We start from the raw sequence: 23791 nt of genomic DNA on the forward strand, positions 1-23791 counted from the left end.
GTCTGTTGGACGTTCACTTCAAAAGGTAGAGCCTGTCTGCATTCGTAGCATTTGGGTAGCCATCCAAGGCGTCCTCTATGCCTGCTAAGAATGTCTGTGTTGTTCGGCTTTCCTGGAACGGGGTCAAAGAGGCGGAAGTTTTTGACGATTTTGTCAAGGCGATCCCCGCCAAGTGCGCGGGGAGCATCTGCACTCTCCCGTGGGGAATTGTGGGCCGAAAGGCCAAGAGGAAAAGTCAAGCTGTGGTTGTGTTGGCGAGGAGGCCCCAATTCGCTGTGGGCCGAATGGCCAAGAGAAAGAGGCTGAAATCTCCTGTCATCTACATTCCTTCTGTCTCTGAGCTCCGGATGTGAGCTAGGTTGCTTGGTTTGGTTGTCCCGCGATAGCGCGTGACTGTTCTGGAGTTCCTCCAGATGATACCTAAGGGTAACAAAGACGAGACGCCTACAGGGAGGAGGTGAGGGCCCTCGGAGTGTGTTGTCAGGAAAATAACCTCACACTCAATGTCAACAAAACAAAGGAGATGATCGTGGACTTCAGGAAACAGCAGAGGGAGCAGCCCCCCCCCATCTACATTGACAGGACAGTAGTGGAGAGGGTGGAGAGTTAAGTTCCTCGGCGTACACATCAAGGACAAACTGAAATGGTCCACCCACACAGACAGCGTGGTGAAGAAGGCGCAACTGCTATTCTTCAACCTAAGGGGGCTGAAGAAATTCGGCTTGTCAACAAAAACACTCAAACTTTTACAGATGCACAATCGAGAGCATCCTGTCGGGCTGCATCACCGCCTGGTACGGCAACTGCTCCGCTCATAACCGGAAGGCTCTTCAGAGGGTAGTGAGGTCTGCACAACGCATCACCAGGTACAAACTACCTGCTCTCCAGGACACCTACACCACCCGATGTCACAGGAAGGCCAAAAAGATCATCAAGGACAACAACCACCTGAGCCACTGCCTGTTCACCCCGCTATCATCCAGAAAGCGAGGTCAGTACAGGTGCATCAAAGTGGGGACAGAGAGACCTGAAAAACAGCTTCTATCTCAAGAACATCAGACTGTTAAACAGCCATCACTAACATTGAGTGGCTGCTGCCAACATACTGATTCAAATCTCTAGCCACTTTAATAATGGAAAATTGATGTAATCAATTTATCACTAGCCACTTTATATAATGTTCACATACCCTACATTACTCATCTCATATGTATATACTGTACGCTATACCATCTACTGCATCTTGCCATCTTGATGTAATGTATCACTAGCCACTTTAAACAATGCCGCTTTATATGTTTCCATACCCTGTATTACTCATCTCATATGTATATACTGTACGCTATACCATCTACTGCATCTTGCCTATGCCATTCGGCCATCACTCATTTATATATTTTTATGGTCATATTCGTATTCATTCCTTTACACTTGTGTGTATAAGGTAGTTGTTGTGGAATTGTTAGGTTATATTACTTGTTAGATATTACTGCATGGTCGGAACTAGAAGCACAAGCATTTCGCTACACTTGCAATAACATCTGCTAACCACGTGTATGTGACAAATAAATTTGATTTGATGAGAGAAATTCCACTTTTTGTCTCCTACCAATGCTTTGAAATTTGGCACAAATGGTGTGCATGCGAGCAACTCGGAGACACTGGTGAGCCTGGTGCGGTATTTGTTTTTAATGAAGTTAATTGTGGAGGGCCTCCTGAGTGGCGCAGCGGTCTAAGGCACTGCTTCACAGTGTTAGAGGTGTCGCTACAGATCTGGGTTCAATCCCGGGCTGTGTCGCAACTGGGAGACCCATAAGGCGGTGCACAATCGGCCCTGCATCGTCCATGTTAGGGGAGGGTTTGGCCGGCTGGGATGTGCTTGTCCCATAGTGCTCTTGCAACTCCTTGTGGCAGCTGAGCACATGCACGCTGACTTCGGTTGACAGCTGTACGGCGTTTCCTCCGACACATTGGTGCAGCTGGCTTCCGGGTTAAGCAAGCATGGTGGGTTTGTGTGGGTTTGTGTTTCAGAGGATGTTGCAGTGACGGGACAAGTCTGTAACTACCAATTGGATATCACGAAAAAGGGGTAAAAAGTACTATTAAAAAAAGTATATATATGGAGAAGGCTGATGTACAGCTGTATGTGGAGCCGAACATGGTCAGGATGTGTAGTGCCAGTTACTTGAGAACTGGGACATCAGCTGCAAGCACCATCTTTCCCCAGAAGGTGGCAGGGTCACAATCATAAGCCTGCTACTTCAAAGCCACATTTCCTTGCAGCTCAATCAACTCCATTTGCAGTGATGTGACATCTACCCATCTGAAAATCTGTTTTTCTTCCTCTGACAATTTTGTCACATTTATGACCAAGAAGGTTCTGGATTAGCAGCAGTTCTCTTCCAACAGTGAAGTCATCAAGCTGGGCATTGAATCATCCACATCTAATGAAGTACATGGTGCATTTTGAGTGGCCTCATCAAGTTGTTAAGTCAAAACTTCAGCAAATATTTCAGTTCTCATTGCTGTGGAATCTGACAGTGGGATCAGTTTTATATTTTCCATTCAAGCAAAGTGTCAGTAACTCCACGCAATAATTATTTTACCATCTCAGCGTCAGTTAAACCAAAGTTATCCACAATGAACAGTCCCTTGCACGTTGTTTGGCTGTCAGGTAATTGACTTTGGTGGATCTGGGATGTGATTGGTGTCATAATAGAGCTTAATGTTGCCACTTTTCACGAGGACGACGGACTTGCTGCATGTCAGGCACGTTGGTTTTGTACGCATACTTTTCCGTCCACTCGTCTTTGAGTATTTTTTTAACATGTCATATTAACAAAGATACTGCTAACTTAGCTCTTTCTTCCATCTGTGATATTAACACTTGAACAGTGGTCAAGTCTTTGTCTCTTTCTGTCTGTTTGTCCCGAGGTTCCACAGAGGATATTTGCATTTATGTGGTTGGGTAAAACGAGGGGTTGAATTTCAGACGGGGAACTAGTAGAGGTGAGGGTTGCTTCAAGAGAGAGAGAGTTGCTGAGTTAGAAATAACGCCACGCCCAGTTGATTTTTGAAAGCTGTCCTAAAAATAATGTATTCATTTTGATATGACTGAATGCGATGTTGCCCGGTCCGTATTGACCCTTCTCTGGGTCCAGACCCGGACCGCGATTTGAGTTTGGTTGATCTATCTGGTCAAGCTTGGTCTCCAAAACCACAACCATCATTATCCTATGTTTTTATTGAACAAACACAAGAATGGTGTATATGTATAAAATACAAGTATACCATTCTTATCTAAACATAAAAGAGCAGACAGAAACAACAAGACCCAAAGTTCTGGGTACAAAACAAATAATACAGAACACGACATACAAAACAAGGACTGGTAGAAAGAAAGAGGGTATTTTATTCCTCCCCCTTATTCCCCACTATTCTAGCCTGACATTTATCACACAGGGGATGTATCAGGAAATATCCTATGCAGTTTGGTTTTGGAATCGTGTAATCTGTGTAATACCTTGAATTGTATAACGGACAGGACAGGAAGACCCGGACAGGAAGACCACGTCAGTGACTCAACCCACTCAAGTGACGCACCGCTCATAGGGACGGCATGGAAGAGCACCAGTAAGCCAGTGACTCAGCCTCTGTTATAGAGTTTAGAGGCAGAAAATCCCAGCTCATCAGTTCTCCCTGGTTATAAACTAAGGAACTGACTAAGGAACTCACTTCTATGAAGTGACAGCTGGTTTGGCCCCATTGTACCATTGTTGAACCGCAGTGTTTCTGTTGCACTATTTCCTAGTAGTTTTACTGGGCTCTTCTGGTTAATGTTGAGACTGGAGAAAGGTGTAGCTGCTGATCAGACAGGGCTCTAACTCCTCTAGCCACAATGACATAGGGTACAGGCTGGGCAGCAGGCTGTTATCCAGCCTGCCAGCTTAGTGGAGTCTGTCACTAGCATAGTGACTTTAATATTCACATGGAAAACTCTACAGATCCACTCCAAAAGGCTTTCGGAGCCATCATCGACTGGATCACCATCTCATTATGTTTGCAATCGCAACAAATATTTTATTTATTTTACCTTTATTTTACTAGGCAAGTCAGTTAAGAACAAATAATCTGCTTATACCCCAACCAAGGATCATCAAAAGATGTGCTATGAATTATCGGACAACCCAAAGATTCCTAGATGCCTTTCCAGTCTCCCTCTACCTACCCAAGGACGTTGGAGTACAAAATCGTTTAACCACCTAACTGAGGAACTAAATATAAACTTGCGTAATACCCTTGATGCAGTCGCACCCCTAAAAAAAAACATTTGTCACAAGAGATTAGCTCCCTGGTATACAGAGAATACCCAAGCCCTGAAGCAAGCTTCCAGAATATTGGAACGGAAATGGTGCTCCACCAAACCGGAACTCTTCTGATTAGCTTGGAAAGACAGTACCTTGCAATATCAAAGAAGCCTCACTGATGCTCGATCATCCTATTTTTCCAAAATGTATTTTTGATACTGTCGCAAAGCTAACTAAAAAGCAGCATTCCCCAAGAGAGGATGGCTTTCACTTCAGCAGTAATGAATTCATGAACTTCTTCGAAGAAAAGATCATGATCATTAGAAAGCAAATCACGGACTCCTCTTTGAAGTTACGTATTTCTCTAAAGCTCAGATGTCCTGAGTCTGCACAACACTGCCAGGACCTAGGATCAATGGAGACACTACATTTAAAAAATCCTATCTTTACACATTCATGAAAATAGTCATGGCCTGTGAACCTTCAAAGCTGCATACTGCTTCGACTAAACTACTGAAAGAGCTGCTTCGTGTGCTTGGCCCTCCTATGTTGAACATAATAAATGGCTGCCTATCCACCGGATGTTTACCAAACTCACTAAAAGTGGCAGTAATAAAGCCTCTTGAAAAAGCCAAACCATGACAAAAACGATTGTCCTATAATATAATATAATAATAATAATAATATATGCCATTTAGCAGACGCTTTTATCCAAAGCGACTTACAGTCATGTGTGCATACATTCTACGTATGGGTGGTCCCGGGGATCGAACCCACTACCCTGGCGTTACAAGCGCCATGCTCTAACGAAGCTCCCGTTCCTTCTCATTTTTATTAGAAAAAGCTGTTGCGCAGCAACTCACTGCCTTCCTGAAGACAAATAATGTATATGAAACACTTAAGTCTGGTTTTAGACCCCATCACAGCACTGAGGCTGCACTTGTGAAGGTGGTAAATGACCTTTTAATGGCATCAAACCAAGGCTCTGTATCTGTCCTCGTGCAGCTAGACATTAGTGCTGCTTTTGGCACCATCGATCACCACATTCTTTTGGAGAGATTGGAAACTCTAAGTGGTCTACATGGACAAGTTCTTGCCTGGTTTAGATCTTATCTGTCGGAAAGATATCAGTTTGTCTCTGTGGATGGTTTGTCATCTGACAAATCAATTGTAAGTTTCCTCAAGGTTCGGTTTTAGGTCAGAGAGTAATAGGATACAGCATGTGTCAAAATGATTGATTGATGACAGGTGTCAAAAATATGATTGATTGCTGAACTTATGACCTTCTGACATGTAGTGAATATGTGCATTGTCCCGCCCCCCTGTTCGTGTGGTCATGTGTTAGAGGGTGTGTGTTATTTTGTGGCCCATGCCCCCCTCCACCCCCCCAGTTTTATTTCCCTTACGGTTGTTATCTATGAAGCATGAATGTCTAGGGTTATAGATATCTCTGGGGGCCTCAGTATTATAAATGTCCAGAACAAGCCATTTTTTAAGACCTGAATATTAAACATCTAAAATATGTCTACAAGTGTAATTCTCTGAGTGCTCTGTAGCTCATGTCACGAACCCAACGCCAAAAGCTTGGAGGATATTTTGTTAGAGGCTCCCGAATGTTTTAACGGCTTTATGTGTACAAGCGAGGGCCATATTTCGTACATATTCAACCCGGAGGAATCTACGGTTAAGATATTCACAGACAGCGTGTCCCAACCCTTTTATCGTGCAGAACCCGAGACTTATTCTCCAGCGCTAAGGATGCGAGAATGGTTTAAAATAATGTTATCTTTGTGTCAAATGCAACGTGCCCTGAGTGCTTCAAGGCTGCCAGGATATGCGTTGGAAGAACAAGTCTGTGGACGCCCGGATCTAATGGCTCTGAGAGTAACTGCCAGGGGGTATACCCCGTGCATGTTTAAATATGTGCCCCCGCCCCGTCCCCCCTGTTCGTGTGGTCATGTGTTAGAGGTTGTTTGAACTTTTGTGACCCATGCTCCCCTCCTCCCCAGTTTTATTTCCCTTACGGTTGTTATCTATGAAGCATGAATGTCTGGGGTTATAGATATCTCTGGGGGCCTCAGTATTATAAATGTCCAGAACATGCCATCTTTAAGACCTCTGTGTGTGTGTGTGTGTGTGTGTGTGTGTGTGTGTGTGTGTGTGTGTGTGTGTGTGTGTGTGTGTGTGTATCTGTTAGAAACAAGGTCCCTTGGAATTGTGTCCATTTCAGGCTTTAAACAACAATTAAACAGCCATCTAAATAATGTTTCTCAGCCTAGTTTCCTATTTAGTTCTCTTTATATGTACAGGCACAGAGCTTCCAGATGGCTCCAGCCTAAGGATTTTCAGGTCATGTACACACAGGGAGATTAGAACCCCAAAGAAAAGATCCTAAAGGTACTTTCAGATTCAGGTATATATATATATATATATATATCCTTGCATGTTTGAATTAGAGCTCCTTTAAAGTGTTTTAGATTATGATAATAATGTTATATTATTTTTATAATAATACATATCTGCAAACCAAATGTATTTCTGAAAACCCCTTTTTACATCTTCAATAGTTGTAGATGTTCCAACGTTCAGAATATTATTATTATTAATTTAATCTGTCCTGGCAGCTCAATATTCGGGCCTTTATGTTTGCGCTAAAGCAATGCTGACAACGTTAAAAAATAGTTCTGTCCCTAACGATCTAAAAGTTCGAAATGAGTTTGAGAGATGTATGCTACACCCCCCCCCACCCCATGTATGTCTGGTTTAGAGAACACAGGCTGTGAATTCAAACAACAGGAGGGGGCTGTCGTGACATTCTGTCTGCAAACGGGGTGTGTGTGTGGGGGCCGCAGATTAGAGATATCTATGTTTAACCCCCGCTGTTCGGTTGATATCTCGACATGCCTTATGCATGATAGTGCACACCTTGGTTTCAAACGTTTCTCTACAGCTAAGAGTTCTGTTTTATGTAAAAATAAAAAAAAACCTTGGATGCAGGTCTTTGTACATTATTACAAACTTTATAACATACCATTGTAGGGAAGACTATAAATTGCTTCTGAGAATCTACGTCTAACAGTCGCTTCCCAACCCCCTATGTCCAGTAGCCTTCAGAAATATCTATTAGGAGGGATTCACTTATTCACATCTCTTTTTTAATCTGTCCTGGCAGCTAAATATTCGGGGCTGTGGGTTTGCGCTAAAGCTGTGGTAACTGTATTAAAGTATATGCTCCACGTTCTGTCCCTAACTAGGGGGTTGTTTCGAGACATTTTTTTGTTTTATAATGGTTACATGTTCATTACACACCTCTGCATTCTATATTATTAAGTAGGCTGTTGGTCTTTTGAGGTCCGTTATGTCAATTTGCCTTTATACATCTCGTTGACCTACTGTCAACTCCCTCAGATGTAAACATCTACAATAATCATTAGACGTACGCGTCAGAGTTATCACACCCCTTGTCGGGGTTTGTACAGAGTTGGTTAAATCCGCTCTTTTGCTCCCCACTTACATGTCTAATAATCTCCAAGCTGCTCTAAGCGGTGTTGTTTGAGTGAATATTGTTTTACATAAAGTTAATAACCCCCCTAAACCTATATATGAAATTAGCTCTGCCCCTATCTATAAAGCGTGAGATACATTTTTAAAACCAGTGATTTAATTCAAAAGATGTAGTACCTACATTTTAACACATTCCAAAATGTTTACTATTTCTTACAGATAAAGGGTCCTGTTAGCCCCGACCTGTAACTGACAGTTAGACTTACAGGTTATGTCGTTGTCTTTTGTTTGAATTGTTTATGTGTCCGCTGTGCGGGGGAAATGATAATACAAGCGGAACTATGTAGCTAATACTGTTGTAACGGGGATCCTTATTGTAGCAACACACTTTTGGATGGAAGGCAACCCTGCGCTGCGTTAACTAAGTTTTCATGTCATCCGGTGTAGTTCATAAAGGTTGAAGCGTGTATGTTAGGATGAAGTGTGAATTCATGCAAGGAATAATAAGTGTGAAGTTTGATTTCCTCCCTTCTGTAATAAGCAGCCAATGAGGTATTTTTTCCTTTATTCGTGTGTTTAATCTGAACCCGTTATAACACCGGTTAAACTGTTATGTATGTAAGCACTTCAGAGTTATACCAAGCTAATAAGTCACTCGTAAGATAAGGTTGTAAGAGTGTGCTTAACTGTATTTTTCATTTACTTTATAGTTCTCACGGAAGGGGATAATTCTCACTGAAACTACAGAATAAAGCCGTCCAGTTAAAATCAAGGAACGGTTGTGCTCGTGGTTACTGAAGGGAGCTACAAGACCCTTATCCGTTTCGAATTCACCAACTCAAAGACGCTTGCCCTCTCCATCATAACTCCGTAAGTTTTCCCTCCCTGTGTAGATCAAACGTCCTGCCTGTAAATCCTGGGTATGCCCACATCATTAATGAATAAGATGTGTAGAAAAACTGTTTATCCATAGTTAAAGGCCTTTCATAAAGAGGCTGTCCTGATTTCATGTGCCTCATGTTTAACACGTATTGCTTTTTACCGAATACTACTCTGTCATGTTACTGTGGTCTTTTTAAAAGTCAATAAAAATGTGTGTAAAGTGTACATGTTTGTTTCACTGTATATTTGTTTAAGCCCTCCTAGAAACACCTAATTTCATCCCACAGCATTAATTAATAAACTGTGTAGAAGCTGTTTAGCCATAAGTAAAGGCCTTTCATAAAGCGGCTGTCATGATAAACCTGAATCTGAAAGTACCTTTAGGATCTTTTCTTTGGGGTTCTAATCTCCCTGTGTGTACATGACCTGAAAATCCTTAGGCTGGAGCCATCTGGAAGCTCTGTGCCTGTACATATAAAGAGAACTAAATAGGAAACTAGGCTGAGAAACATTATTTAGATGGCTGTTTAATTGTTGTTTAAAGCCTGAAATGGACACAATTCCAAGGGACCTTGTTTCTAACACACACACACACACACACACACACACACACACACACACACACACACACACACACACACACACACACACACACACACACACAGGTCTTAAAGATGGCATGTTCTGGACATTTATAATACTGAGGCCCCCAGAGATATCTATAACCCCAGACATTCATGCTTCATAGATAACAACCGTAAGGGAAATAAAACTGGGGAGGAGGGGAGCATGGGTCACAAAAGTTCAAACAACCTCTAACACATGACCACACGAACAGGGGGGACGGGGCGGGGGCACATATTTAAACATGCACGCGTCATCATGACTTAGGGGTAGTCCGGGGTATACCCCCTGGCAGTTACTCTCAGAGCCTTTAGATCCTGGCGTCCACAGACTTGTTCTTCCAACGCATATCCTGGCAGCCTTGAAGCACTCAGGGCACGTTGCATTTGACACAAAGATAACATTATTTTAAACCATTCTCGCATCCTTAGCGCTGGAGAATAAGTCTCGGGTTCTGCACGATAAAAGGGTTGGGACACGCTGTCTGTGAATATCTTAACCGTAGATTCCTCGGGGTTGAATATGTACGAAATATGGCCCTCGCTTGTACACATAAAGCCGTTAAAACATTCGGGAGCCTCTAACAAAATATCCTCCAAGCTTTTGGCGTTGGGTTCGTGACATGAGCTACAGAGCACTCCGAGAATTACACTTGTAGACATATTTTAGATGTTTAATATTCAGGTCTTAAAAAATGGCTTGTTCTGGGCATTTATAATACTGAGGCCCCCAGAGATATCTATAACCCTAGACATTCATGCTTCATAGATAACAACCGTAAGGGAAATAAAACTGGGGGGGTGGAGGGGGGCATGGGCCACAAAATAACACACACCCTCTAACACATGACCACACGAACAGGGGGGCGGGACAATGCACATATTCACTACATGTCAGAAGGTCATAAGTTCAGCAATCAATCATATTTTTGACACCTGTCATCAATCAATCATTTTGACACATGCTGTATCCTATTACTCTCTTAGGTCCACTGTTGTTTTCATTATATATTTTACCTCTTGGTGATGTTATTAGGAAACATAATGTTAACTTTTACTGCTGTATGGATGATACACAGCTGTACATTTTGATGACACATGGTGAAGCCCCAAAATTGCCCTCCCTGGAAGCCTGTGTTTCAGACATAAGAAAGTGGATGGCGGCAAATGTTTTACTTTTAAACAAAGACAAAACAGAGATGCTACTTCTAGGTCCCAAGAAACCAAGAGATCTTCTGTTGGATCTGACAATTATTCTTGACGATTGTACAGTCGTCTCAAATAAAACTGTGAAGGACCTTGGCATTACACTGATCTCTCTTTTGAGGAACATATCAAGAATATTTCAAAGACAGCTTTTTTCCATCTTCGTAACATTGCAAATATCTGAAACTTATCTGAAAAAGCTAATCCATGCTTTTTGTCACTTCACGATTAGACTACTGCTGTGCTCGACTTTCCGGCTACCTAGATAAGGCACTAAATAAACTTTGGCTAGTGCTAAACATGGCTGCTAGAATCTTTACTAGAACCAAAAAATGTGATCATATCACCAGTGCTAGCCTCTCTACACTGGCTTCCTCTTAAGGCTATGGCTGAGTTCAAGGTTTTTCTGCTAACCTACAAAGCATTACATGGACCTGCTCCTACCCATCTCTCTGATTTGATCCTGCCGTACATACCTACACGTACGCTACGGTCACATAATGCAGGCTTGCAAATGGCTGGAGGCAGGGCTTTCTCCTATAGAGCTCAATTTTTATGGAATGGTCTGCCTATCCGTGTGAGAGACGGAGACTCACGCTCGACCTTTAAGTCTTTACTGAAAACTCATCTCTTCACTTGGTCCTGTGATTGAGTGTCGTCTGGCCCAGGGTTGCGAGGATGAACAGAAAGGCACTGGAGCGAAGAACCGCCCTTGTTGTCTCTGCCTGGCCAGTTCCCCTCTCTCCACTGAGATTCTCTGTCTTTGACCCTGTTATGAGGGCTGAGTCACTAGCTTACTAGTGCTCTTCCATGCAGTCCCCACTTGAGTGGTTTGAGTCACTGCAAGCTGTATCTTCTCAAAGACTGCTGTGTTCACCTCCCTCAGTTACTACAATCTAGTAGTTAGAGAGGATATAGTTTAAAAATATGAAATATAAAATGGAGGGCAAGTTTTTTTTCGGTGGGGTATCGGATGCTTGAGGGGCAGCTATTGGGGAATGGGGAAATCATGGAGGGTTGGTTGCCTGGCAGTTGGGAGCTTGAGCCGGTGGCCGATATGTCGCTGGTTTGCATCCCCGTTTTGACTTGGTGGAAGATCTGTCGACGTGACCTTGGGCAGGGCGTTGACCCTGGTTGATTTTGTGGGTCGCTGTGGAAGGGAGTCTGTTAGATGACTAAATGTAATGTAAATGTTGAGCGGCTTCACTGTAGGTAGATGTTTTAATATTCAATAAAAAAAAACATTTAAAAAAATACAAATAAAAAAAGAGGTGCTGTCAAGACTTCCTCTGAAGTTCGTCCCTCTCCTTGTTCGGTCAGCGGTCGGCGGTCGGCGTCACCGGTTTTCTAGCCGCCACCGATCCACTTTTCATTTTCCATTTGTTTTGTCTTCATTGTACACACCTGGTTTCCATTCCCATAATTATATGTTCCTTATGTAACCCTCTGGTTCCCCCATAGTTTTGTGCGTGTTTGTTTGTTGGTCTGTATTTGTGAGCTTGATTATTTTCCTTCTTGGAATATTTGTTGTTTTGAGTAAATTTACATGAATTACTCATCTCTTTGTGCTGCCCCTGACTCTGTCTTACCTGCTACACCTAGACGCCTTACAGGTGCATCAGGCCACGAAGGCATACATGGGGTTTTCCAGATGCGAGTCAGTAACAGACGATTACTACTTACTTAAACACAAAAAGATTCAAAGTGGATTCTAATGAATATATTTATTTATAAACTGATATGCATTTTATACCCAGTGCAACTTCAGAGATTAATTTTTCATATTATATAATATCCAAATGAATTATATTTAGCTTCAATAGACAATGTTCTCAGAGTATAAGACCATGAAAAGTATACTGAACAAAAATAGAAATGCAACATGTAAAGTGTTGGTCCCATATGTCATGAGCTGAAATATAAGACACCAGACATTTTCCATATGCAAAGAAAGCTTATTTCTCTCAAATGTTGTGAACAAATGTGTTTACATCCCTGTTAGTGAGCATTTCTCCTTTGCCAAGATAATCCATCCACCTGACAGGTGTGGCATATCAAGAAGCTGATTAAACATCATGATCATTACAGAGATGTACCTTATGCTATGGACAATAATAGGCCACTCAAACGTGCAGTTGTCACAACACAATGCCACAGATGTCTGAAGTTTTGAGGGAGTGTGCAATTGGCAGGCTGACTGCAGTAATGTCCATCAGAGCTGTTTCCAGATCATTTAATGTTAATTTCCCTACCTTAAGCCACCTCCAATGTCATTTTAGAGAATTTGGCAGTACGTCTAACTGGCCTCAACACCGCAGACCTTGCGTAACCACACCAGCCAAGGACCTCAACATCTGGAATCTCCACCTGCAGGATTGTCTAAGAACAGCCTACTGGACAGGTGACGAAACTGTGGGTTTGCACAACCAAAGACTTTCTGCACAAACTGTCTCAGGGAAGCTCATCTACGACCTCGTCGTCCTTAACAGGTTCTTGTCCTGACTGCAGTTTGGTCTCGTAACCGACTTCAGTGGGGAAATGCTCACCTTCAATGGCCGTGGGCATGCTGGAAAAGTGTTCTCTTCACAGATTAATCCCAGTTTCAACTGTACAGGGCAGATGGCAGACAGCATGTATGGCATTGTGTCGGCGAGCGGTTTGCTGATGCTAAGATTGTGAACAGTGCCCCATTGTGGCGGTGGGGTTATGGTATGGACGGGCACAAGCTACGGACAACAAACACAATTGCATTTTATCGATGGAAAGTTGAATGCACAGAGACACCGTGACGAGATCCTGAGGCCCAATGTTGTGCCATTCATCTGCCGTCATCACCTCATGTTTCAGCATGATATTGCATGGCCCCATGTCACAAGGATCTGTACACAATTCTTGGAAGCTGAAATTTTCCCAGTTCTTCCATGGCCTGCATACTCACCAGACATGTAACGCATTAAGCACCTTTGGTATGCTCTGGATCGACAAGTACGACACCGTGTTCCAGTTCCAGTCAATATCCAGCAACTTCACACAGCCATTGAAGAGGAGTGAGACAACATTCCACAGGCCACAATCAACAGCCTGATCAACTCTATGAGAAGGAGATGTGTTCCACTGCATGAGGCAAATGGTGATCACACCAGACTGGTTTTCTGGTCCACAGCTTAACTTTTTTTAAAGGTATCTGTGACCAACAGATGCATATCTGTATTCCCAGTCACGTTAAATGCATAGATTAGGGCTTAATGAATTTATTTCAGTAGGTTGATTTACTTATATAAACTATAACTCAGTAAAATCGTAAATGTTTGCATGTTGCTTTTATAATTTTGTTCAGTGTATATTATGATTAAAGAAAAGTCTTAGTTATAGTCTAGAAATGTTTTTATTAAAGCCTCTAGATTTAAGCGCTATACTAGTACAGTGATTTCACCAAAACCTAAATACATATACTGTATGAGAACAATAATACATCACTCATGCATATAACGCTTATACTGATACTGAGCATGGCTATCAACTTTACTTTCCGCTTTACATTGCTAGATAAAGCAAACAAATGTGTACATGCTCAAGTAATACACAATTTTTCTGGTTAGTCAAATCTCAAATTTATGCACATTTCTGCTCAATCTTGCATGCTTTCTCAAACAACTGTAACTGTATATGCATTCGTAAATCAGCTCCTTTCTTGAGTTGGGCTCTGGGATGTAACAACCGTTGAGCATTGTGGGGGAAGTGTGTGTGTGTGTGTGTGTGTGTGTGTGTGTGTGTGTGTGTGTGTGTGTGTGTGTGTGTGTGTGTGTGTGTGTGTGTGTGTGTGTGTGTGTGTGTGTGTGTGTGTGTGTGTGTGTGTGTGTGTGTGTGTGTGTGTGTGTGTGTGTGTCACATCTGTTGCAAGGGTGTAAGGATGTTAGGGACAATATAGGATGAATCACAATATTTGTTTGCTAAAATAATAAGTGCTTGACAAAAATGTAATATAATGCAATGGCAATCCTGGTTATGGGTAACAATCCTTTGCATGAACTGACGACATTATTACACATATGAATTGTTAATGATGGAAATTAAGATGCGCAAGATTTTTGAATATATATATATTTTTAATGGCTAAATATAAAGCAGATTGAGGTGAGAGCATTAAATGCTTTTACCGGTTGATCTGCTTCTGTTCAGTGGGTGGCACTGTGTGCTCTTTTCAAAAGATGGGTCCTGGCCTCTCGGGGGGCCTAAGGATCCGGGGGGACGGGGGTGGTCTGCCGGTCACTGGGATGACAACCCAACTAGGGATGGGCTTTAGTGGGTGGAATAGTGGAGAACAATTGGAGGGTTACTTAGTAGCAATGAAAATATCATGGTACAGCTATATGAACACTCAATCCCTATGGTACATTTTAATGGTAAATCTACAAACATATATTTTGATGAATAAATTTGAAACGTGTGTCTGATTATGGTGAATGGTGAAATAAGTATAGGTCCGCAAGGTAGATGGATGATTTTAAATACGTTATTGGACCATAAACTGATATGGCTCATTAACCTTTACGGACCAAATAATTATGATCCACACTTCTTTGAAAAGATAGATAATAAATGATCAACCCTACAAGCAATACAATATTATATTATTATGGTGGGAGATTAAAATACTGTTTTAAATATCTCAATGGACCAGAAAGGAAACCACACTACAAACTATCACCTTCATGCTCTTCAGGAAACGTGAATGGCATGGATATATTAGAATTAGTGGATATATGGAGGCTTAAATTTCCGGACCTAGTAAGATATACAGTTGAAGTCAGTTGAAGTCAGTACATACACTTAGGTTGGAGTCATTAAAACTTGTTTTTTCAAACATTCCTCAAATTTCTTTTGGCAAGTAGATTAGGACATCTACTTTGTGCATGAAGCAAATCATTTTTCCAAAAATTGTTTAAAGACAGATAATTTCACTTATAATTCACTGTATTACAATTCCAGTGGGTCAGAAGTTTACATACACAAAGTTGACTGTGCCTTTTTAAACAGCTTGGAAAATTCCAGAAAATGATTTGATGGCTTTCAAAGCTTCTGATAAGTTAATTGACATAATTTGAGTCAATTGTAGGTGTACCTGTGGATGTATTTTGAGGCCTACCTTCAAACTCAGGGCCTCTTTGCTTGACATCATGGGAAAATCAAAAGAAATCAGCCAAGACCTCAGAAAATAAATTGTAGACCTCCACAAGTCTGGTTCAATCTTTGGAGCAATTTCTAAACGCCTGAAGGTACCACATTCATCTGTACAAACAATAGTACGCAAGTATAAATACCATGGGACCATGCAGCCGTTATACCACTCAGGAAGGATACACGTTCTGTTTCCTAGAAATGAACATACTTTGGTGCGAAAAGTGCAAATCAATCCCAGAACAACAGCAAAGGACCTTGTGAAGATGCTGGAGGAAACAGGTACAAAATTATCTATATCCACAGTAAAATGAGTCCTATATCGACATAACCTGAAAGGCCGCTCAGCAAGGAAGAAGCCACTGCTCTAAAACAGCCATAAAAACAGACTACGGTTTGCAACTGCATTTTGGGACAAAGATCATACTTTTTGGAGAAATGTCCTCAGATCTGACGAAACAAAAACAGAACTGTTTGGCCATAATGAGCATCGTTATGTTTGGAGGAAAAGGGGGAGGCTTGCAAGCCGAAGAACACCATCCCAACCGTGAAGCACGGGGCAGCATCATGTTGTGGGGGTGCTTTGCTGCAGGAGGGACTGGTGCACCTCACAAAATAGATGGCTTCATGAGGATGGAAAATGATGTGGATATATTGAAGCAACATCTCAAGACATCAGTCAGGAAGTTAAAGCAAATGGGTCTTCCAAATGGACATTGACCCCAAGCATACTTCCAAAGTTGTGGCAAAATGGCTTAAGGACAACAAAGTCAAGGGATTGGAGTGGCCATCACAAAGCCCTGACGTCAATCCCATAGAAGATTTGTGGGCAGAACTGAAAAAGCGTGTGTGAACAAGGAAGTCTACAAACCTGACTCAGTTACGCCAGCTCTGTCAGGAGGAATGGGCCAAAATTCACCCAACTTATTGTGGGAAGCTTGTGGAAGGCTACCCGAAACGTTTGACCCAAGTTAAACAATTTAAAGGGAATGCTACCAAATACTAATTGAGTGTATGTAAACTTCTGGCCCACTGGGAATGTGATGAAAGAAATAAAAGCTGAAATAAATAATTCTCTCTACTATTATTGTGACATTTCACATTCTTAAAATAAAATGGTGATCCTAACTGACCTAAGACAGGGAATGTTTACTAGGATTAAATGTCAGGAATTGTGAAAAACTGAGATTAAATGTATTTGGCTGAGGTGTATGTAAACTTCCGACTTCAACTGTAGTGTACAGGGAGGAGGCTTAATCAAGATAGTCGTCTCAACTTTTTCTTATGTCATTCTCGTTGGCACCAACAGTTTAAAAAGTGTTGATAGGGGATAGAATGCGGTCGGACCATCAGATAATAGGCATATACATTACTCTTACTGCATTTTCCACATGGACAAGGATATTTAACATTTAGTCAAAACCTATTGGATGCTAACTTTAAACAAAACTAGGACAGAGGAATTTATAACTACATTTTTCAGACATAACACAGGCACAGCAAATCCCCTTATTGTATGGGACAATTTTAAATGTGCGGCCTTGAGGCCATGAAATTCAGTACTCATCTCTAAAACAAAAGCAATTTAGGTCAAAAGAGCCCATACTAAACAAAGGAAATAGAAGGTATGGTGGCAGAATTGCAAGATTATGTTATAATAATTATTTTATCACATCAAATGGTTGTTTTATGCAACAGAATAGAGTATTCTGTTCATTATTGTGTGTGTGTTCTACGGAGGATGGGCCTCTGGGAGATAACACTGAAAGGAGAGATTTACGATGTATTTTGGGTGAAAAAACCTAAAGAGCATTACAGAGCATGAGTTAATATTTCTGTTATATATGGTACCAGGGAGAGATGGTTCCCGTTTGGAGTCGGAGGGCCAGACTCTGGTCTATACAATGAAAACTGTTAACACAGCAGATACTGTCTGCTGTGTATTATAGGTATCTTTCATACAAATCTTAACCTTGTGATCCATTATACATATCTGTTGTTCGTCATGTAGGTTGAAAGAGGTGTATCTTGGCTATAAAAAAACCTTTGTATTTTTCTCACTAATAATGATTTAGTTTAAGTATAACTCTGACTTGTGTGACAAGTTTGTCCCTCCTCATTTGATAATACAGAAATTAACCACCACAAAGGTCTAACAGAACAATAGGATAAAAACTCTACAATGGAGGCTCAGAATGATGTAGAGGAAAAACAAAAAGAAATGGAAGAACTTATTCAAGAAAGATCAAGTGTATATATATTTTTTTTAATAAAGCAACTGTAGATAAGGTCCCAGTTTACCTATTTGCTTATGGTCTTGCCTACACCTAGCAAAAAGTATTTTTTATTATTTCAGAAAAAAATATGATATTTTATTTGGAACCGCAAGCCAGACAAAATTAAACGGGCCTATTTATATTGCAAATGAGGAAGAATGTCTCACCCTATGTTCAAGAATGGCCTTCTTTCCTTTATTCAGATTACAACCTCTCACTTTCATTATTATTTGAAAAGGAGATCATCTCCCAAATATAACTATTTTTAAAACAAGCTGGTTGCAATTTATATTTAATCCACCAGAAAAGACAGAACAAATAATACAACAAATTGTGGTTACGCTCAAATATACTAATTGATCAAAAACAAAAAAGTATCATCTTCGCAAAAGATATCATAAATAGGACTGGTGGAGTTGTCACACATGCAGCTAACAAAAACATATGGAAATGTCTGCCCTCCCCAAAACTACAACCAACTAATTGCAGCATTACCGCTAACATGGAAGAGGAAAGTGGAAGGGGAAAATTAAGAAATGTGTCTGTGTACCTGCTCAAGTAATACACAATGTTTTTACTTCATAAAAGCTCCCCTCATGAGCTTATATTGAAAGAAAGTGTTGGCAGCGTCCAATCCAAGTCGAAGAACAGGCATGACTGTAGACTCAAGGAAACCACCTCCTTCCTTCTCAGGTTTGTTGCTCTTCTTGAACTCCTCTATCTCCTGTCTCATTAAGTCAGCCTTCTCCTTGTGGCCCTTCTCCAGCAGATCCTTCTGCTCCTGCATCTTGCACTCCAAGGCCCTGTGGAAGTCCCGTTCCTGTTGCTTCATCTCCTCCTTCATCTTCCCTTCCATCTGCTTCAACTTCTCATCTTTGCTTCTGCGATCGTCCTCCATGGTGCGCTCCATCTCCAACCGTTTCTCTTCAGCAGCCTTCTTCTCCTGCTCCAGCACAGCTGATCTCCCTTCTCCTCTGCATGGTCCAAAGGAAGAGTTGAGGTAGGAAAACACTCTAGCTTCTGGACTACTCATGTTCTCTCTCATATGGAGTCAACAGACAGCCCCTGATCTTTTCCATGTTCTGGAATGGGCCATACCTTTTAGATTACTCTTTCAAACATCCCAGATCTATGTTGACTTCGTGCAAGATTATCACATTTTTTGTGAGAAGTCACTCCAACCAGAAAAATGAATTCAACCAGATAATAACATCCCAATGCTATATTTTGGACTTACCGTGGATCTTTTTCTCATTTTCTGTCAATTTTTTGTCAGCTTGCAGGATGGAATTCTTCTCTAGAGTCTTCTCCCTCAGGAACTGCTCAAGAATCTCCTCAGCCTGTAGAAAACACCCCCAAAGGCTACATGTTTTATCATTGGTTGATGGCAATCGGTTTCTGGTATGATGCTGCAGATGGAAGCTAACATGGAAGCAAATCATAAGAGGTTGATATAAACAGCAATCCATCTACGAAATTGAAACTAAGTGGATCGGCCTGAAAGATGAGAACAGCTCCAGTGTTTAATATGGATATTTTGATGAATGTTTCAGCCCTAGCAAGGATTCTTACCCTAACTCCTTTATCAGGCTCGGCCCGGTACTGTGCCACCATGTTGTCATGGTGACTGCAGTAAAGCTCATATCCTCCAGGTGTGGCATAGATCCCCTCCTTAATCTTCTGGGCCATCGGAGCAGACAGCTTCTCCAGAAGAGCCACACACTTCTTCTCTGAGGCATCCTCGTTCTGGATGAGAAGGTCAGCGTAGTGCTTTGCAATGGCCACCTGCAGGATTCAAGACTGTTTTAGGGAAGCATTTGTAAAAAGTGGTCCTTGACAGAGTTAAGAACTAAGGCAGTGTTTGTACCAGGCACAGATCTGAAATGATGACCCTTACCGCCAACGCTTTCAAGAAATCACCATTTTCATCTTTGAAGGATCGTTTCATGAAAGCCTGCGTGGCCTGGTGGTCTGAGCGGAGGTGATGATCTGAAATCTGACCCATGTCCACAGGGAATAAGGCCTTCACCTCCTCCATACCCCTCTGGTATACCGCCTGGCCCTCGTCCACAGCAGCCTGGTTCTCAATTTGAGCCATGGCCAGCACCGCATTTTCCAGACAGGGCACAGAGCCTTTGGCTATGGTCTCCACATAGGTTTTAACCAAGTGGCCGAGCACTGCAATCAGATAGAGGCGGGAAGAAAAATATAAGTGTATACATTTGGTGGTACAATAACATAGGCTACATTCAATGCATATGTGCAAAATCTGCTGATATTTGACTTACTTCTCCCGGTTACTTTGTGTCCCCCTTTCACAGTTTTTGTACGGCTCTCCTGGAAAATGAAGCGGCAGAAAGTATCTGCAACCTTTCGGAAGCTTTCACAGAGGTCAGCCTCGTCCATGGAATCCAGATGGGGCATGTTGGCAGGAGTTGTAGGAGTGGGGAATGCAAAGCACTTGCGCGAGGGGAAGTAGTTCCGGATGCACTCTCGTGGGAGGTTGTACATCAGGTTCTTTTTACCCCTACCTGAATGATAGTCAGCATTCACCATTACAGTTGACATTAGTCTATTTTTAGGGCCGGTTTCCCAGACACAGATTAGGCCTGGTCCTGGACACAAAAGTGTGTTCAATGGAGAATCTCGTCTAGAGGCCTAATCTGTGTCTGGGGTTCCGGCCCTTAGAGTTCACCATCCAAACACACAGTCATTAACAGACAAGCATATACAGAGATATGCTTAAATTAACATGAGGCAGAATACCTTATGTCCAATAAACCAACTGGATAAAATCATTTGGTTTATGTGTCTGTTTGATTATGAGTGTAATCCTACATTACATTTTCATAGGAATTATTTTATAATAGGTCATTTTGACAGGCAGAGCCAATATCAATCATCTTGTTTCACAACCCTTATGCTCTTTGTGAGATAATGATTATTCCAACTGTGTAATTGTTAATGGTGCACTATTCTATGTAGAGACATTGTGCACAGTTGATCATTGGGGTGGTGGCTAGTGCTAATGTCACCTTTTCTGAGTTCCAGGGAATGCTCCAGATACTCATCTTCAGTGACGTTTCTGCCGTCGATCTCGAGTAGTAGAGTGAAATCTCTGACGGCCCACACAAAATTCGGAAAGAACTGCACAAACTGGGTGTCCCCTCCTTCCTCGTCATCGTTAGAGGATGAAGCTGCACTGGAAGAATTCACCTTGATCCGCTCTGTCAGCTCACTCACATATCTTTAGGGCCGGTTGAGGATCGACTGATAAAAGCTACCAAAGTTTTTTTAAATCATGTGCATCTGCATTGACATGTGCCTGCTACAGTTGTACAAGGACTTGCTATACACAGTTATAGCATATGAGCTGTTTCAGGACCTTATTGAATGGACTGTGTCCACATATGCACTGAGTAACCCCTAAGGGAATTGATCCCACAAACTACAGTGTGTTAAACATTCTGCAAACACGTAATTAACGCTGTCAGTAACACAATATATTGCTCCGGGTCTATAAGGACATTTTGTTCAGCATCCAATAGATATACAAATGTACAGCACTTTCACTTTCAATATGAGAGGGAGTTCCAAGAAATGGCCCGGTTGGGGGAAATATCCCCTAACCATGTGATATGTACACCTGTTAAAGTCAACAGGAGAGGAAACAGGGGAGGTTTGCCATGGGGAAATAGATATTGGTTTAAAGGATACTGGAGGTTCTCCACGGCTTGATTGTCAATGGTCCCTCGACTATTGTAGACCAGAGTACTGCTTAACAGAATGGCCAAGGAGAAGATCCAGGCATCATTCTTAGAATCTCCCTGAAACAAGTATGACAACAACAACATGCCTACTGGTGATACGGCTAAAATGAAATTAAATAATTTCAAATACACTATATATACAAAAGTATGTGGACACCCCTTCCAATTAGTGGGTTCGGCTATTTAATCAAACCTGTTGCTGACAGGTGTATAAAATCGAGCACTAAGCCATGCAATCTCCATAGACAAAGGCAAGAGATTGGCCTTACTGAAGAGCTCAGCGACTTTCAATGTGGCACCATCATAGGATGCCACCTTTCCAACAAGTCAGTTCATCTCATTTCTTCCCTGCTAGAGCTGCTCCGGTGAACTGTTAGTGCTGTAATTGTGGAGTGGAAATGTTTAGGAGCAACAACACAACGGCTCAGCCGTGAAGTGGTAGGCCACACAAGCTCACAGAACGGGACCGCTGAGGGCTGACGCTCGTAGCGCATAAAAACGTCTGACCTCGGTTGCAACACTCACTTCCGAGTTCCAAACTGCCTCTGGAAGCAACGTCAGCACAAGTACTGTTCATTGGGAGCTTCATGAAATGGGTTTCCATGGCCAAGCAGTAGCACAAAAGCCTAAGATCACCATGTGCAATGCCAAACGTCGGCTGGAGGGGTGTAAAGATTGCTGCCATTGGACTTTGCAGCATTGGAAACACATTCTCTGGAGGAATGAGTCACGCTTTACCATCTGGCAGTCCGACGGACGAATCTGGGTTTGGTGGATGCCAGGAGAACGCTACCTGCCCAAATGCATTGTGCCAACTGTAGAGTTTGGTGGAGGAGTAGAAATGGTCTGGTGCTGTATTTTATCGTTTGGGCTAGGCCCCTTAATTCCAGTGAAGGGAAATCTTAACGCTACAGCATACAATGACAATCTAAACAATTCTGTGCTTCCAACTATGTGGTAACAGTTTGGGGAAGGCCCAGTTTGCCCATGATTTTGGAATGAGATGTTAGACGAACAGGTGGCTACATACTTTTGGTCATGTAGTGCTTGTGTGTTTCGATATTTGTTCACTGTGCTGGATTACTAATGTGAATTGTAAAGAGACTGAACTTTGACCTCTCACCTTCTCCACGTCCCCCAGCCCCTCTGTATCCAGCAGCACCAGGGTGTGGTGTCTTTTTTCAGGGTGAGGCACACACCACATCCAGATTCCCTTAGTTTTGGACTGGATGGTGGCTCCCAGGGCAAAACCTAAATCAATATCTCAAAGACCGTTTTCAGACAAAAAAATTGAATAGACTTTTTTCTGAAATAAATGTACAGATGCAAAAAAAAATAGGAATTGTCTATTGAGGCACAGATTAAACCCAAACCAGTTTGTGAATTCAGATATGTCTCTCAGCATTAGTCAGTCTCTGTCTCACCTTTTCTCTTTCCAGCCAGCTTGTTCATGAGGTAGGACTTGCCGGTGCGGTACAGCCCGACCACCGCCACCACTACGACTTGCTGGTTCAGTCCCATCAGGTACTTGATGGCACCAGGAACTACATGAAGCTCGCCGTCGGCGTTTTCGACCAGGCAGATTGGGGAATCCATGGTCAAGTGGCTTCACAGGATGATTCACCTACAGCTCCCAGAAATATTCAATCTATAATACAATTATGAATTAAATATAGTTCAGATGAATTATGTGAATATTATATAGACTAGGACTACTGCGAAGGTTATGTAAAAAATATTATTAAGATCTGCATAATTGAACAGCTGAGCCATATGCATACAAAATTAAAAGTTAAGTTAAAATATTGTCCAATTTTAGCTTCAATTTCATTACGAAATTTTTTCTTCAAACATGTAACTGTTTTCCTGCTATGGAGAAGCATTAGTCGATAGTAGCCTGCTCACATAAACGACCTCTCCAAAAGCCTGCTCCAAACCAACTGTATAATTGCAGAGGATGTCGCAATCTTGAGGATCTATTTCAAGGGGGTTTCCACTAGTTACCACAGCCACAAAGTCAAACGGTCTGTAATCATACAAATTAA

The 23791-nt window shown here is 42.0% G+C and overlaps 1 protein-coding gene across 8 annotated transcripts; it reads right to left on the reverse strand.

Moving 5' to 3' along the window:
• Positions 1-17947: 17947 nt before the first annotated feature.
• Positions 17948-23788, reverse strand: LOC124046591 (guanylate-binding protein 1-like). Of its 8 annotated transcripts, none has more exons than XM_046367144.1 (10): positions 23652-23788; positions 23171-23394; positions 22870-23009; positions 21694-21803; positions 21012-21223; positions 20265-20507; positions 19874-20154; positions 19549-19761; positions 19214-19316; positions 18702-18950 (listed from the first exon to the last, which is right to left on the reverse strand). In XM_046367144.1, the coding sequence occupies exons 2-10, from the start codon at positions 23340-23342 to the stop codon at positions 18838-18840; spliced, it is 1587 nt and encodes a 528-aa protein (XP_046223100.1). In that variant the 5' UTR covers positions 23343-23394; positions 23652-23788; the 3' UTR covers positions 18702-18837. The 8 variants fall into 8 exon arrangements, with proteins under 8 accessions (XP_046223156.1, XP_046223100.1, XP_046223109.1 ...); XM_046367153.1 differs by having other exon boundaries at positions 23581-23686; XM_046367161.1 differs by having other exon boundaries at positions 23171-23370; positions 23652-23669.
• Positions 23789-23791: the final 3 nt, after the last annotated feature.

The sequence above is a fragment of the Oncorhynchus gorbuscha genome, linkage group LG01 (genome assembly GCF_021184085.1).
Source record: "Oncorhynchus gorbuscha isolate QuinsamMale2020 ecotype Even-year linkage group LG01, OgorEven_v1.0, whole genome shotgun sequence".
Classification (NCBI taxonomy): Eukaryota; Metazoa; Chordata; class Actinopteri; order Salmoniformes; family Salmonidae; genus Oncorhynchus; species Oncorhynchus gorbuscha.